The sequence below is a fragment of the Rutidosis leptorrhynchoides genome, chromosome 1 (assembly GCF_046630445.1).
Source record: "Rutidosis leptorrhynchoides isolate AG116_Rl617_1_P2 chromosome 1, CSIRO_AGI_Rlap_v1, whole genome shotgun sequence".
In the NCBI taxonomy this organism is placed as follows: domain Eukaryota; kingdom Viridiplantae; phylum Streptophyta; class Magnoliopsida; order Asterales; family Asteraceae; genus Rutidosis; species Rutidosis leptorrhynchoides.
This window is the reverse complement of record NC_092333.1, coordinates 97,615,530-97,632,102: the sequence shown is the minus strand read 5'-3', so window position 1 is coordinate 97,632,102 and position 16,573 is coordinate 97,615,530. Positions and strand designations below refer to the sequence as shown.

General features: G+C 33.1%; 2 protein-coding genes and 1 long non-coding RNA gene across 3 annotated transcripts; 2 read left to right on the top strand and 1 right to left on the bottom strand.

The window, feature by feature from the left end:
- Positions 1-916: 916 nt before the first annotated feature.
- On the bottom strand, positions 917-5,130 carry LOC139863368 (uncharacterized). Its single transcript, XM_071852007.1, has 4 exons — positions 5,005-5,130; positions 4,569-4,711; positions 3,897-4,070; positions 917-3,807 (listed from the first exon to the last, which is right to left on the bottom strand). Exons 3-4 carry the CDS (start codon positions 4,027-4,029, stop codon positions 1,094-1,096), a joined length of 2,847 nt encoding a protein of 948 aa, XP_071708108.1. The 5' UTR covers positions 4,030-4,070; positions 4,569-4,711; positions 5,005-5,130; the 3' UTR covers positions 917-1,093.
- Positions 5,131-10,220: 5,090 nt separating this feature from the next.
- Positions 10,221-11,396, top strand: LOC139887553 (uncharacterized). The gene is made up of 3 exons (XM_071870651.1): positions 10,221-10,487; positions 10,573-10,684; positions 10,900-11,396. The coding sequence occupies exons 1-3, from the start codon at positions 10,221-10,223 to the stop codon at positions 11,394-11,396; spliced, it is 876 nt and encodes a 291-aa protein (XP_071726752.1).
- A 1,152-nt stretch (positions 11,397-12,548) lies between these two features.
- On the top strand, positions 12,549-15,642 carry LOC139863362 (uncharacterized). Its single transcript, XR_011764423.1, has 3 exons — positions 12,549-12,660; positions 14,541-14,690; positions 15,156-15,642. It is a non-coding gene; the product is annotated as an uncharacterized lncRNA (long non-coding RNA).
- Positions 15,643-16,573: the final 931 nt, after the last annotated feature.

Sequence of the window (16,573 nt, the reverse complement as noted above, 5' to 3'; positions counted from 1 at the left end):
AAATATCAATCGGAACATTTACAATTGCATATTGTAAGAACTCTTGAAAGTCTTCATAATCATCCGTAATATCAAAAACACGGTTATTATAAATGTATCTCATTGAAACAGGTGAATTGAGTGGCATTTGTATTTTTTTAAGAACATTTTTTAATAATATTTTCTGATTCATTGGTTTTATAGGTGCAACAGGTAGTTTTAGCCGAATTCTAAAACAATCTAGGGGTAAATACATGGGAATGTTGTTAATAAACTCAAAAGAACCCCCACAACATATATGAACAACAAATTTATCTTCATTAACACAATTCATAAATACTTAGGTAGTGCAAAAAAATGCTTGAAAATCTACCTTGTGTAGCCAATAATCACTGAAATTCTTTGGGAATGAGTTGTGAGGAAATGATAAATTACAAGTTCCAGGGACATTCTTTATATAGGATCGAAATTCTATCCATGAAAATCTAGAAAATCTAATGAAATCTTATCCTGAAAATCCTATCCTGATAAGATAAAGGCGCAAGGACGCAAGGAAGCTTGCGTACTTGCGCCTGTCTGTACGCAAGGTACCTTGCGCCTTGCGAGGACATTTTGTCAATTTTTTTTTTTTTGGGCTCTGGTGCAAGGGGACCAAAATATTTGGGCATTTTGGTGATAATCCCCCGGTTAAGTCCCTCAATCATCAGAACTCAGCATCGATTAAGACCGAGTACAAAAGACCTATTGCAACTGCTTCTATAGTTAGCAAAATAGGACTACATACTAAGCTCAAATACAATAAAAATGCTATAAGTTTCTACAAATTCAGTTAAAAGCTGTTATTTTAATTATATATGATCAAACATGGTCACTTCAAGAATGTAATCTTCAAACTTAGAAATTTCATTTCAAGAATCATTAAATTAAATTACCTTCATTTAATTAGCATTCTTGAAAGTCATCTGCAGATACAAATAAGTTCCAACACAAAAAACTGGCGACACATAACTGTAAATGCAGCTCACATACTCAAAAATGGTATAAAATTCCTCTAAATTCAGAAAAGAAAAAAAAAAAAAGAATAAAGATTTATTGTAACAATTTCTGTATAAATCTACGGCGACGTATGCATTTGAACATTCGCTAAAAGTCTCGTAAGTTTACTAAGCGTTTCGCGCGCAGATACCGTATCAGGATGATCTTCACCACAAATCGAACTCCTAATAAAAATCGCTTTACGAATTAAATCATCTCCGATATCAAATTGTCCTCCTCTTAGCATCAACTTCGCTCTAACTTCAAGAACAGTTGCTCTACAAAGCGCTAAATCTTGCCATAAACTAGGGTTTAATTGAGCATCCGTTTGAATCGGTTTCCAACACAACGATTTATCCAACCATTTTTCAACAGGTGCAACTAGCGCCTCGTCAGCAGCTTCAAGCGCATTTGTGCACAATCGTAGTAGTTCTAAAGCGGCCGTACAACGTGAAAATCGAATGAACGTTCTTATCGCAAGCGGTAAAATTACTTCCTTAACCAAAAACGGCAATTCAGAAGCTTTGATATCAATAACAACTGGATCGGATCCAAACCCTAATAACAAAAAACACGCAGCCCAAATATGGTCCGAATGATTAATAATTGTACCTCGGGTCAAGATTGTTTGAACCACTGCCTGAGCGGTCCCAGGAACGCTTCTTTTTCGTGCATACATTCTAACCAGATGGTTAAACCGGATGTAACCGTCTTTAGTGCAGGCTCGAGCAAGGTTGAACCGTAACAAAACAGAACACGCTTCGGTTTCAGATTTCTTGTCATATAAAGACGAACATCCGCAGGTTAAGGACCTCAAAATCTTTTGCCATAGTCGAGTCCGGTGATGTTTTTCTGGGACCCGTTTAGCGGCAAGAGCCAGTAATGAAACTGGGGTTGACCCAGGTGCGAACCAGCCACTAGCAAGAACCATTCGTGTTGCTAAGCTTCGTGGGCCATCAGCGTGATCGAATATCGAGAAACAAACCTCGATTAGCTGCAAGAGAAACATGTTTCGTCTTAACGAATTACTTTCTCGTTCTCGTCCATTTGAAGGCATTCGGTTAATTGTATCCAATAATCGACTCGGTGTTATAGGAAGCTCAGATAAAACCGCACCAACAATAGATAACCCTAAAGTCAACCTCCCGAGTTTTTCTTCGATAATACGTAATGCGTCGATTTCGGAAACAGGACCCGCACGATCGTTTACGTTTCCTTGCATTAAAGACATCGCTTCGACTCCCGATAAGTATGAAAGACGTAACGGTTCCATATTCATTAACTCTGAGATTCGAGTGGATATAAGAACGTGCGTTTCTCCACCAAAACGGGGAAGAAGATCGATTACGTGTTTATGATCCCACCAATCTTTTTCGGATTCTAAATTATCTATTATTACCAAAAACGGAATGTTTCTCATTAGCTCCTTTCGGATTCTAGCCACAGCAGTTTCTTCATGTTCTTCGAAGCTTTTCGTCCTGCTTCTCTCTAAACCAGATTCGATTCCGACATCAACTTCTAAAAAAGACCATAAATTTAAATAATTTTGTCGAATGTATCTACTTTCGCCCCCGATCCATAACACCATTTTATACCTTTGATGAAATCTATAAGCGAATTCAAGAAGTAACTCGGTTTTACCAATACCTGAGTCGCCCGATATACACGCAATCCCTTTTCCGTACACAACTTTCACAGCCCTTTTTCGCCTCCCGGGTTTCGGTTTCGGGATAAAATCGGTATTTTGCATCTCGATTTCCTTCTCCGATTCCTTCCAAACCACCGGTTCTTTCCCTTTTCGTCTTCTACTACTTCTCGGTTCGGTTTTCAGTTCTCTTCTACGTTCGTCTATCGAATTACTCCTACCCCAACTATGAATCAAGTTCTTTCTTCTTGGTCTCGCTTTAAGTTCGAAATAATCCCGTTCCCTATCCCCGATAACATCGCCAAAAAGCATGAATTCGAGCTCCGAAAGTTCCTTTTTTCTCCCGATAAAATTCTCGTTACGCGGATACGGGAACTCCTCGTTTTCAACTTTTTCCCGCCATTTTGTCAATCTATCAACAACGCTTCTTCGGCCTAACCTCAACGCCAAAAGGGTCACAGCTCGAAGAATACAATCCCGCCATTTTCCGTCACGGGCCTCGAGTTTCCATTCATCGACACGGGTCAACCCGTTGACCGCTTCTCTCCATTCATTTTCTAACCCACCGTAAAGAAGCCATAACTCGCCACCATATCGTTCCCATGTCTCTCCTCGTCTCTCAACTATATCTCTAACAAGACAATCATCGGGGCCCACATCAAAATAAACCGGGACCAAATTCTTCTTACTCGCAAAGAATCTTAATTCTTCAATAGTATACGGGTTCCTAAACGATTTTCTAGTTAATATAACAACCCCAAACGTCGAAGCGTCCATGGCTTTTTCGACATTGTTATGTTTTCGTGAATTTCTACATTTTGCTCTATCTGTAACAAAGCAACTTAATCCTTGTACTTCTAAATCCGCTCGCAACCAATTAACAAAACGTAACAATAACGGCTTCTTTCCATGAAATCCTATGTACACATCGAAGCTCCTTAATCTAGTTGGACAGTAAGAGGTTGATGGTTGTGTATATGACGAAATTGGACTTCGAGGGACTTTCTTTGACTTTTCTCTTGGGTCAAAAGCTTCATTTTCATGACAGGTGGCATATGGTAATGGGTTGCTGGAGGATAGGCCAGTTGAGGAGGTTATGAGCTCGAAGTTTTGTCGATCACTCGATGTAGTTGCCGCCGCGTGCACCTCTGAAAGTTGAATGTAGCTATCGTTATAAATTTGACATTGAACATAAGAATAAAAATATTAATTCGGCTTCAATTTTTTAAAATTGTACCGTCAGATGGCTGCAAAGACGATGTTCTTGGAGAGAAAAATGGTGATTGATTTGCTGAAAAAAATACCGACGATGAAGATGATAAATTCCTCAAAGTTGATCCAAGTCTTGAGCTTTCGTCTCGTATGTCCATTTTCGGTATAATCAATACCTCTTAGAACTAGTTCCAATCATCTGAAAATTAATTGAATGCGTCAATATTTTTGGTCTAAACTGCATCACAGGCACTTTGATTTCATAAAACATAACTTGCATACTATTTAACTAATAGCTACATAAATAACTAGTAAGATGGTTCTAACATCAAAATGCATACAATTAAAATCTTTCATGGCATTAATCAATCAATGATTAAATAAATTTAGATTCATACTGTTTCAAAAGAAGAGGAACCCAACAATTGCATAAAAGCTAAAAACAATGAATAAGATATATAGAATCAATAAATATAAATTTATAATATGAAACTAAAATAAAATAACTCTTTTCAAGAACGAGAAATTAAAACCATGAATTGGGTGTAAGGATCTTGGGGCAATTAACAAACGTAGAGGCCAATGGCATTACAGATCTAAAGAATCAATTGCATACACAAGGAATCTTCTAATTAATTGTCCATATTATAAAATTCCAGATCTGAAGAAAAACAAAGAAAGAAATTTAAACTCTTACTTGCTTTGTAGCCATGTAAATAATCAAATCACCCACAAAGATTGAATCTTTTCACAATTAAACCAAACCCCACTTGCTCAATGAAAGTAACACCCACAAAAAATCGAAAAATCTTGAAACCCCAAATCTTCAATCTTGTTAATCTGCCATGGTCAACAAAAAGTCAACTGTTACATGAATCCACATGGATACATCATTCAGACCTGGGATTCACTTTGAATGTGAAGATGTAGACAACCCTAATCATTTATGTTTAAAGTGGTGAAAGTTTAGTAAAAAGGTAAGCTTTTGCTATTTTGGAAATAGATTTGAAAATTGACAGAAACCCTTTTTTGGGGAGTAAAAAAGGGAAAATTAATTGATTCAGAAGATTAAAGTTTTTATCTTTAAGAATAATGAGAAAAAAAATCTTGAAAGAGTTGCAATTCACACTCACCAATCAAGTTCAAACCTAGACTAACTGCACTAAACCCTTGTGTGTTTCAGTGTTTGGACCTACATATACATATAAGATATGATAGATATATTTATGTGTATATGTATATGTCTGGGAAATAAATAAATTTTTGGGCAGACAAAAGAAAAAATAAAAAAAAGAAGAGAAAGCAGATGGATATGTATAGGACCCAGCAAGACAAGAGGACGGATCTGACGAGGTTATGATTGTTTGGTTTGGTGTCAAAGGTTCAAACTTGTTTCAATTGGATTGTTGTAAATGTAAACCCAAAAAGGATTTTAGTCTAAAAGGTCAAACTTTTGTACACTATTTATGTAATGTCATATCGTCCAGTAATTTTTTTAATTTATACTCCGTACTATATCCCATGTTACTCTATGTCACAGTCTCTTTTTTTTTTTTTCTCAAAAAAAAAAAAAAAAAAAAAAAAAAAAAAGGAGTAATAATTTCAATAAAACAGAATTATTTTACCAATTAATGAAACAAACCAAAAGAATACAACACATAGAAATAGAAATCCAATTGTAACAAATACTCCGTAACTTATTAGTTGAGATGATGTATGTTCTTCACAATATCATAACGGTTTATATGTTAGTAATAGCGAGTACCAACTTCTTTTATTTTTGAATACCAATTTTACAGAACGACAACTCACTCATCCAACACTTGTTAATCTACTAATATGGCTTGAATCTCTAACCTTTTTGGTGGAAAGGCTTCTCGAATAACGCTAGGATATACGAAGTAAGTCATTTGATTTTTGCATACCATTTTGACTCGTATATTTTGTTTTGTTTCATTTTAAACGTTGAAATTATAAGTAGTATTCGTTCAACTTATAGGTAACTTGAAAAGTTTGAATATGAGCTTGTAAAAGTCTAATCTTGATTAGACGTATTTACACACATAAATTACCCCTCTTTCTCGTCTTTTTATTGTTAATTCTTTTTTATCTTCTTTACCATTGCAAACATCATTGACGGAGTATTTCTCTTATTGGCAAAAAATTTTCTTTCTGTAATTTTATGACTTTAAAATTGAACTCGATAAAATTGTCACTAGAGAAGGCTGACTCCGACTGCCTCATGGTGACTCTGGCCCGGTCTATTGTCAGTGGCGAAAACAGGAATTTTTTTCACTCGGGGCGAAATTTTTTTTAAAGCGTATCAATTTTTTTTTGGTAAAATATAGAGGTTTTGGGGAAAAATATGGTGATTTTTGAGCAAAATGTGGTGGTTTTTAGGCAAAATATGAAGGTTTTGGGGCAAAATACGGAGGTTTTGGGACAAAATATGGTGGTTTTGGGGCAAAATATTTTTTTCACGGGGGACAAAATCGAAAAACTCAAAATTTTTACACTAAAAATTGCAAATCGACTGGGGGCATATGCCGCCCCCCCCATGCTGGTTCCGCCACTGTCTATTGTACTCCCATGTATGAAACTATTTTGGAGTTTTGCTTTCAAAATCTTTCTGAAATAACAGACAATGGGTGTGTGTTGTTTTTGGTGTTTGTTGGGTAATGAATGATAATTTAAGATTATTTGACTACGTTATGGAGCACTATGGGCATTCTTGAAAAGGTTGCCATCACATCTATGACTTATAATTGTACTTGTCAATTATAATTGACTAATAATTATTTTTCCACTTCTAGAAAAGAGACCAAAATTATGTGTTTTCTTAGAAGTCAAGGATTTTGGTGGACTACAACTTAGTTGGTTTGTAGTTACTTTCATAATATCGAATGATTATTTTATGATTATACAATCCTTTTTAAACAAAAACAATAGTAACATTTTACTTTTACATTCTGACTATAACACGCTTACAAAAAAAAAAAAAAAATCTTTTCAAAATTATAATTATACTAGTGAAATGACCCGTACAACCACGATTTTGTTTAAACGAAACATTTTAATGATATGTTTTAGATATTAAGTGAACGTAAATACTAAATTCATTTAGTTTAATACCACGAGTTTGTTTAAACGAAACAGTTTAATGATATGTTTTAGGTATTAAGTGAACGTAAATGCTAAAGTAATTTAGTTTAATGACCCGTGGAACCACAGAGTCCGACTAAGAAACTCGTCAGTTGAACATTTCATCAAACACCTAAAATGCATATTAAACAATCCACATCCAATCATAAGAGATAATATTGATTGTCATTTTATTTTAAAAGTGTAAATTAAAATATAAATTTAGTATTGGTTTCCTTCTGCCTAGTTTTAGTATTGGTATAAGGTTCGGATTCCTGTAATGCGGTTTGGGTTTCCTGCCCGACGGACGTGCGTGCGTGGCAAATGAGAGTATTCGATACCAACAACTTGCCTTTAAAAAAAAAAAAATTTATTAATAAGATTTAATAATAATAATTAAGTAATAAGATTTAATTATAATTCAAAATTATTTAGGTTAATGACATCACCCACCATGCTTAAATTTTTTTTTTTTGATCTTTTTAACAAAAGAATTAACCTAATAATGACATCATCATTATAGGATTTTAATATTAACTATAGATGATATGGGATAAGTAAAAAGACTATGGGGGTGTTTGGCTCGGCGACTTGAGCTTGATTTGTTAATTATCGTGTTTACAAATCGCAAATAAGTTATTTGTGGTGAACTTGATTATTCACATTTTTTTTAGCTCCAAAATGCAGAAAACAAAAAGTAAGAAAGAGGTTGTCGCAGTGCAATCGTGCTGTAAGTAACTAGAGGGGGTGAATAGTTACTTGATACGTTTTTAACACTTTTTTGATTGATCACCAAATTCGATTAACTTTGATCAACCAATTCAACTCAAACTTGATGTGTGTAGTGTATATGTTCAAAATGATAAATGAAGTAATGTAAAGAACATAGACACAAGGATTTATAGTGGTTCGGGTGGATGTTAACTAATCCACCTTAATCCAATCCCTGATTACACTAATCGGAATTTGTTGCTTCACTAAGCACTTTTCTCCAAACCTGGTGGAGATCCGATTTACAAGTCTTCAACTTCTTTGGTAGACAACAAACCTAATCTTTCTATCCCTTTGAAAAATCAACTCCAACCTAGATCAACTTGTCTTCACCTTGGACAAGTATTAATCTCCAAATAAGATTAATCAACTTCCTAAGTCCCTTTAAGGAAGTAGATCACTAAGCTAGCCTATGTTTCTACTAATTGAAGTTACAAGACTTGTACACTTTGTAATGATGATCCTAAGACAATACTAGGACATACATTGCACTAAGTAAACTCACAAGATTAATGATTTTGATTAGTAAGTTTACAACAACCAAATTCTATATCTATAAGATCATAGAATCTTCTCTTGCTTGATCACATTTGAGTAGTAGTTAGAGCCCTTGTGATCTCTGAAAATAAGCCTTTGAAATATGCAAGAGGGCCAGCTTCAAATGCTCTTTAATGTTTGCCTCTTATAGTGGGATTCAAAAAATAGCCGTTGACACATGGTTGCCAGCACGGTCGACCGTAGTTCGACCGTGCGTGCTCCAGTCCAAATTTAGTATCCGTTGTATAGCCGTTTGACTCAAATTTGAACATCACATTTTGGCACCTTTACTCCTTCTAGCACCTGCAAAAGAAACCAAACATCTTATACAAGTACTATATGCATTAAGTGTGTGAGATTTGGTCTTATTGCATGAAAGTGACTTAAATTCCAAAAGTGGTAACCCCAACATTCTTGAAGAAGTGTCTTTATTGATATTTTGGGAAATCTCAGTTTGGTCAAGACTTAGTTAGTCACATTAATGCATTTGGTTCAATTCTAAAGACTAGTCACTATGTCGTTAACTTTCTAATTTCAATTAATCATAAATCATGTTCCATTTGGGTTTAGGTAGAGATTAATTGAATGATGTCTTTATAAGATAATCATGAAGTATGTAGAGACATCAAAGATATTTGCACAACTTATAATTCAAGATTTTAACAAGTTTAATTGCAATATAACATATTGTTTGATTAATGTGTAAGCACACATTAATGTCCAACACATTCACAAGGGAAGATCAATCTCTAGTTGAGACTTGGTGACCATCCTAAATGTATCTAAGTGTATTTTAGGATTACAAGTCTTTACTAGTTACACTTGAGAGCATTATTTCTCATTTAGCCTTAATTAATCACTAAGTCATTTTTAATAACAATTATTATTCTAGTGACATTGGCTTAAGTGTATTGGTACTTGATGATCATACTAAGGATGTCTAGATAAGAATTAATATCACAAGTTGTTGATTAACACTTATGTGTTATGCCTAATCTTGGTTAATTTGTCATTAAGATGTCATTAGGCGTAATTAACCACAATTAGTGTTTTTATGACCAAAACTCAATTGAGTATGGAGAAGGCATCTATTCTAAGCATGTTGAGAAAGGTTTCATGAATTATAGATGTCGGGAACTAATCAAAATTTATTTGGTCAAAATTGGTAACAGAGAAAACTGCGGTCGCACTGCGGTTGACCGTGGTGACGACCATGCAACTTGTTTTCACAAAACTGCGTTGCAATTCAGTTTGGGGTTCTGCGACTGGCTGTGCGGTCGACCGTACCTTGATCGTGTATTTAGTTGATCTTTTAATTTCATTCTTTAAGCTATGTTTGACTTGGTCGTTTGCAAGATAAAGTATGAATTAGTGACCTTGCATGTTTTATGTTAAGATGTCAGTCATCACTTATGCATATGTATGTGTCATCATCAAAACATATTATTTGGTTAATCATCATACTTAAGTTTGTCGTTTAGTTCATTAACCAACATTCAACCAACATGTGCTTTTCTATAAAATTTTCCGCAAGTTTATGTACCTTTATACCCTTATACATAGTTTAATAACGTACGGAACCCTAAAAGTTACTCTTGGCAGCGGCTGCTATTTTCCTGCTCTGCAACTCTACACTTGAGGTAAGATTATTTTTCTTCTTTTCCTATTACCTCCATTAATTTATTAATTTTCTCTCATGTGTCAATGATAGTGACCAATCAATATCTATAGATTCTTTGAGCTAGACTATATTTTGGATAAGACTCGTATCCCTTGTCGCACCTCTTGTCGCACAGGCAATATTTTTATGCACGAAATACTAAATGGCCATCCTCGAAGATGTTATGAGGATTTTAGGCTAAATATCGATGTGTTCAAGAGCTTATGTTTTGATCTTAAAATGCGTTACGGTGTAAAGCCAACTCGTAATGTATCAATTGTTGAGGAGTCTATTGGTATATTTTTGCTAATACTAGTACATGGATGCGGAAATAGATTAGCTCAAGAAACTTTTAATCATTCAGGAGAAACTATTCATCGACATTTTCACATGATTTTAAAAGCGGTGCTTAAGCTTAGCGGAGACATTATTAAGCCAAATACACGTTACAACGAAGAAGTATCTCCGCAACTTTTAAACAATTCACGCTACTATCCCATCTTCAAGGTGTGTAATATAGCTCATTTGATATTTCAGTTGTATCTTATCTACGAGGTAGTTTAAGTAATTAATTAATATTTTATATTTATAGGATTGTATTGGAGCTATTGATGGCACACATGTTAGAGCGTCTGTTCGAGAGCATGAACAAGTAAAATATATCGGGAGAAAAAGATACGCGACCCAAAATATTATGGCGACATGTGATTTTAACATGTGTTTAACATTTGCTTGGGCCGGTTGGGAAGGCACCGCACACGATACAAGAATTATTCTAGAAGCTTTACGAAGATCATAAGTGAATTTTCCGCGTCCAACGGGAGGTTAGAAGTGATGCAATATTTTTATAAGTTTTTGTTGTTTCGATTTTTATTTTATTTATGTATGTAATAATGCTTTATATTATAATATGTAACAGATAAGTACTATGTTGTTGATGTTGGGTATCCAAATACTAGAGGGTATCTTGCTTCGTACAAAGGAAACAGTATTCGTTATCATATTTCAGATTTTCGTCGTGCTAAAAATGCTGCTCAACGTGCTCCTAAAGGAACGAAGGAGACATTTAACTACCATCACTCATCGTTTAGAAATGTGATTGAACGTACATTTGGAGTATGGAAGGCAAGATGGGTAATATTAAAAGATATGCATGTAAATTACTATAAAACACAAGTGAATATCGTGATAGCATTTATGGCAATTCACAACTATATTAGGATGAATGGTCACTTTGATAAATCATTTAATACGGCACAACAAGAAAATTATCGTCCAACTCAAGAGTTTAATATTGAGTCATCTACTAGCACCACTATGACTCTTGAAGAACCAGGTACAAGCCGTAGAGTCAATGATCTATATATGAGTGTAGTAAGAGATGAAATTGCAAGAAATCTTATGAGATCGAAGTGAAAGGTTTTTTTTTATTTTATGTATATATCGGTACTACTTCAGTTTCGAATAATTGTGTAGATCTACTATTATTTTTATTACACTTTTGGACTTTATAAGTATAATAAATGTATGTTTATTTTTATTTGAGCGGTAATGAAAATGTTTACAAACTATACATTGGTAGCGTATATATAAGTAACGAATTATATAATTTATGAAAAAAATACTTATTATAATTTATGAAATAAATGTTTATTTAATTATTTAAAATGAATACCCCTTTTGGTATTTTTAAATGTTTTGTTGTCAAATAATTTGATTTACCCAAACACTTAAAAACTGATTATCTGATTATTGCGATATCAAACAGCATAATCAAATCCAAACACCATTTAACAAAATCATGTTTTGAAACAGCTGATTATTTAATTATAATTATTTAAAATGCATAATCAATTTTCAAAACGCTAAGTCAAACATCCACTAACTTTACTCATTGATTCAACTTTTATATTGTAATCGAGGCGTACAAATAGATATAAATCATTTCGAATTTATATTATAGGTGATACAAGCACGTAAGGGGATGAGTGGATCTTATGAGCAGCACTACGAGAGTTTATAGGAATTTAAGTTTATACTTTCAAAGCTCTAAAATATATTTTTTTTAGAAAAATGTAGACCTTGTAAAAAAGATAAGCTCTAAAAAAAGAAACTCTTAAAAGTAGCATTTTCTATGAAAATAGAGCTTATGATATCAATATTACGAGTACTATAACACCCTTTTATTATACGAAGTATAATTTTATATGTCATACTTAATTACTTTTAAGTCTCACAATACTAAGCTTCAACTACTTTATCATATACTTAAATATAATAAGCTCCAATTTTCAGCTTTAAAAATAAGTTCTAGTTCCAACTTCAGCTATAAGCACTAACTAGTTTTGTCTAAACATACCATATATCTCTATAATATAATATAAATTTTCAAATTTTTTTATTATAATATAAGTAAAAGATAATAGACTTTGAATAAGTAGTCAATTGAAAATATGATCATCTTTTAACATTGATCTCAACCATATAATTATATATCGATTAACTGATATTATTATATCTACTCTACCAACCAAAATACTTGGACTATAATAACATTCTCTAATAAAATACACTTTGAACTACAATCAATCATCTCTTTGTTTCTATTATATTAGTCGAGCAGGCTAATCCCAATCTTTCTAAAGAAAGAAGGGAATGAAGTTTGCTTTGAGAAAGAAAGGTATTCTCTTATATTTCAATTCTAACAGTAGGAAAGGTGCGTATCGCTTTGATTTCTCGTTAGCTGGGCTTCAATAAGGACGTTTAGGCTTTACTAATAAGATAGAAAAAATTGCTTAAACCTTATATCTGTATCCATTCCTCTTAGAATAATCAATTCGAACTTCTCAAGTATTATTTCTTTCTTCTATTTGATTAAACAAGTGAATTACAAGATGAAAGCTTTTCTTATTACTTATACTTAATTGCATAACTAGGAATTTAACATTTTGGTTAATTTTCTTGATTACTACTATTATATTATCAATCTTTGAGTATGTTAGAAACTTTTTGAAATAAGTTTCGGTTTTCAAAAAGAGTACGCATTAACAGTTTTTCTTATTTACTTTAGTACAAACTTGTTTTTTCAAGCTGTTGGTAATCCCTCTTCTAACTGCTTGTTAGTGAGTTCCTTTTAATATATTTATCTATGAAAAAAATAAACTTTGGTTTTCTAGGATAATGCGAAAACGGGTTCATGTACATTGAAATGAAACTTTGAAATTTTAAAGAGCAAAAAGTTCATACATTGTTACTTTATTTTATTATTTTAGGTTTATGGTTAAATGTTTAAATAGCTATTATTTGAATGTTAGATCTCTAATTTTTTTTCTTGGTATTCATTTGGTATTGTTTAAAAAAAAAAATCAAGAAGGTAATACCGAAGTAATCTGGTTATCAAATACTTTAACTTTATGTATATTCGTATAATGAAGGTGAAGAAATTGTAGAACACTCGCAACTCACAAGTATAAGAAAACTAAAAAAATATATGATTGTCTCGTAGCCTTGTCTAGATTGAGATAATTTCTTTACCCTGTTGGTGTTGGAAAATATTGCTTTTCTAGTGCAATTTTTTCAAACTTTAGACCTAAATATGTAAATGTATATATGATATTTATGAGTGATATATGATACTAGTAAAATGACCCGTGAAATCACGGGTTTGTTTAAACGATACAATTTAATGACATGTTTTAGGTATTAAGTGAATGTAAATGTTAAAATCATTTATTTTAATGATCCGTTTGACTAAGAAACTTGTCGCTGTTTTTACAAATATATAAAGACATGTATTTTCGCATACATATGTAACGTAATTAATTTCGTAAAAATATTTCATATTTGAATATTAATAATATAATAATTATAATTATAATAATTATTATGTTAAAAGTAAATAATAATAATAAAGTTCGCTCAAAGTTGAGTATTTATATTTTTAATAATAATAATAATAATTATTAGTAATAATAAATATCTTTTAATTTTTTTTGAAAAATTAAAATTACAATTTATGAGAGATTAGTATTTTCTTTTATAAAAGATTTCGTATTATTTTTTAATTAAATTAATATATAATTATGACATCATCATTATGAAAATTAAAGGATAATTAGCTTAATGATGACATCATCATTTTAGAACTTTATATGATTATATAGATGGTTACGTAGCTCTTGACAAGGGCTTCGCAACAGTATATTATATGTCCAAAGTTATGTTGTGATGAATAAGATATCGTGCTTTAAAGTGAGGTAGTTGATGTTGGAACTAAGAGAAAAATGGTTTGTCTTGGGTCAGATTCGCATCCGACCATGGGTTTGGTTTTGACCCGTGACCCGTTAGTTTAAGTGTGTTTGGTTTACCTACCAGGGTTGTTTATGATGCAGATTTCACCCCAATCATTTCCTATAATGCGACTCTTAATAATGGTAACGAAATAATAACGATTAAATTGTCATTAATAATTGGTGTATAAATAGGACACCATATTCACCATTTGAGATCATCCACAAGGAAAGCACATCAAAAACACATTCTTAACTTCTGCATTTTCAGGCAAGCTTCATCTCCGGCAGTACTACTGCTTCGGTCGTTGTACCCTCGGAAACAGACGACGTGTATACGGCGAATCTGTGTTAAGGAATCATGTTAAATACGAGACTCGGCTCATCATGTGTTGATGAAAATCCTATTGTTTATTCTCAGGTATGAACACATTTATTTTTATTTGTATCATGATTCGTTTAATAGCTATTCAAAATTCGTTTTGGTACTATATGTATAACAGTTGGCTTATTGTGAATTAATAGATTTTACCTATCTTATTTTGCTAGAAAGATTGGTATTACCTTTTGAATTTTGCCTCTTGCTAAGTTTGAACTATATCATTATAACATTTTTCGTCATTTGAATTTGTTTCCCTCTTTGTTATGTTATAAACTGTCCAATATCCCATAGAGCAATCAAGATAAATTTGGGAAATTTGGCATGTCATCTTCAAAAGGTGTTCGTACGTGTGGTCCATCCGGATGTAATAAGACACTTTTACATAAATTTACTAACGAGTGTCAAACTAATCCAGCGAATCCGCATGTAATAAAATATACAATAGCGGATTACCCTCACGTGATGCATGTGATATGGCTTAATGATTTTTCTAATTGTTGTCAGCCTCATGGATTGTCCACGCAAGAATTAGAAACCAAAGGAGTCGAGGACTATTAAAGTAAGAAAAAGTTTGGGGACTGAACTCGTAATATGAAAAAAAAATCAAAGTTCATTCGAGTAATCATGTTTACTATAGAACATAGTTGTGGCATTAGTAACTCGAGAAAGATGTCAATGATTAAATGAGATAATATTTTTGCCTCGTGTATGAATGTTGGATTAGATGTCGGTAACTTAAAAGCATTCAGTTGGCGCTTATACAAAACTGACGATATAGATCCGTCAAAATCTTGAATTGGTTCGGGTTAAGAAGGATATTCATGGTCACAATGTTTGCCTTAGCTCTAATGTAACACCCTGGTTTGCCTGAAAGGCTTAAGGCGCGCCGCGCCGGGTACCTGCGTGTCGCGCAGATAGCTAGAAGTTCTGTGCAGTTTTTGTAAAGTTTGTAACTTGTAGGTGTATTGTGTAATTATGCATGGACGAGTTCAAGCCCAAAAACAAATATGTAGACTTTGTTTTTCCATTTCACTTATACAAAATACTTCAAGTTATAGTGAGAAAGGGTTTCTAGTGAGAGGGAGCTCAAGTGAAGAAGAAGGTGTAATTCTTGTGTACCTGCAACTAGGCCTCGTTTTAACATGTTGGTCACTTTAAATATTAAAAACTTTTTAATGAATGCATTTTTATTAAACTGTCTCATGTAGTGAGCGTTAACCAAGTTTGGGCCTCTTGATATCACGCCACGTCACAACGGTTTAGGTGGGGTGTGACAGTAAACATGCCGTATCTTTTCAATTGCTTGAAAATAGCAAAACAACATCGTACCTTGAAGCAATTAAAAATTCATCGTCGGCAAAATCATCCAATACTTTTAAACTACATTAGTATTTGGTGGAAGATCGATCGTTGGATAAATTTGTAGCAATTCAACTTTTCCGCAATTCTCGTCACGGAGTACATTATGTATGTTCGTTATGTATGGTCGAAACACAACTGAGATTCTATGAAATTTGATTCATATTTGGATATCTTTCACAATACTTCTAGTAAACCATTTCGATGTCGAATACTCGAATGGATAAGATATTTGATATTTTATATATGAGAATGATTGGTCCCGATGGAGTGGAGGTATCTTTATACATCTGCTTTTTAATTAGATTTGAATACGTTTGCTTTTAATTAGATTTCTTTACATCTGCCTATTCACGTTGAAATAATCTGCTCGGTTTCAGATCTATTTAGTATTAAAAAAAAAAAAAAAACTTCCAACTTTTCACATTCTGTCTGCCGTTTCCTTTTCTCCGGCAACTTCATCCACTCCGGTCTACTCCATCCTTTCCGGCCAGTCTCTTGGCTGACGATGGTATGACCCATATGTCGAAGCCCAATGGCTTATCGTCTTCATCGTCGTGTGA

Excerpts from the sequence above, each read along its gene's own strand:
- LOC139863368 (XM_071852007.1), bottom strand. The coding sequence starts at position 4,029 with ATGGACATACGAGACGAAAGCTCAAGACTTGGATCAACTTTGAGGAAT. Across the intron at positions 3,808-3,896 it reads GTCTTTGCAGCCATCTGACG|AGGTGCACGCGGCGGCAACT; the intron begins GTACAATTTTAA and ends TTCAACTTTCAG.
- LOC139887553 (XM_071870651.1), top strand. The coding sequence starts at position 10,221 with ATGCGTTACGGTGTAAAGCCAACTCGTAATGTATCAATTGTTGAGGAG. Across the intron at positions 10,488-10,572 it reads GCTACTATCCCATCTTCAAG|GATTGTATTGGAGCTATTGA; the intron begins GTGTGTAATATA and ends TTATATTTATAG. Across the intron at positions 10,685-10,899 it reads CCAAAATATTATGGCGACAT|ATAAGTACTATGTTGTTGAT; the intron begins GTGATTTTAACA and ends AATATGTAACAG.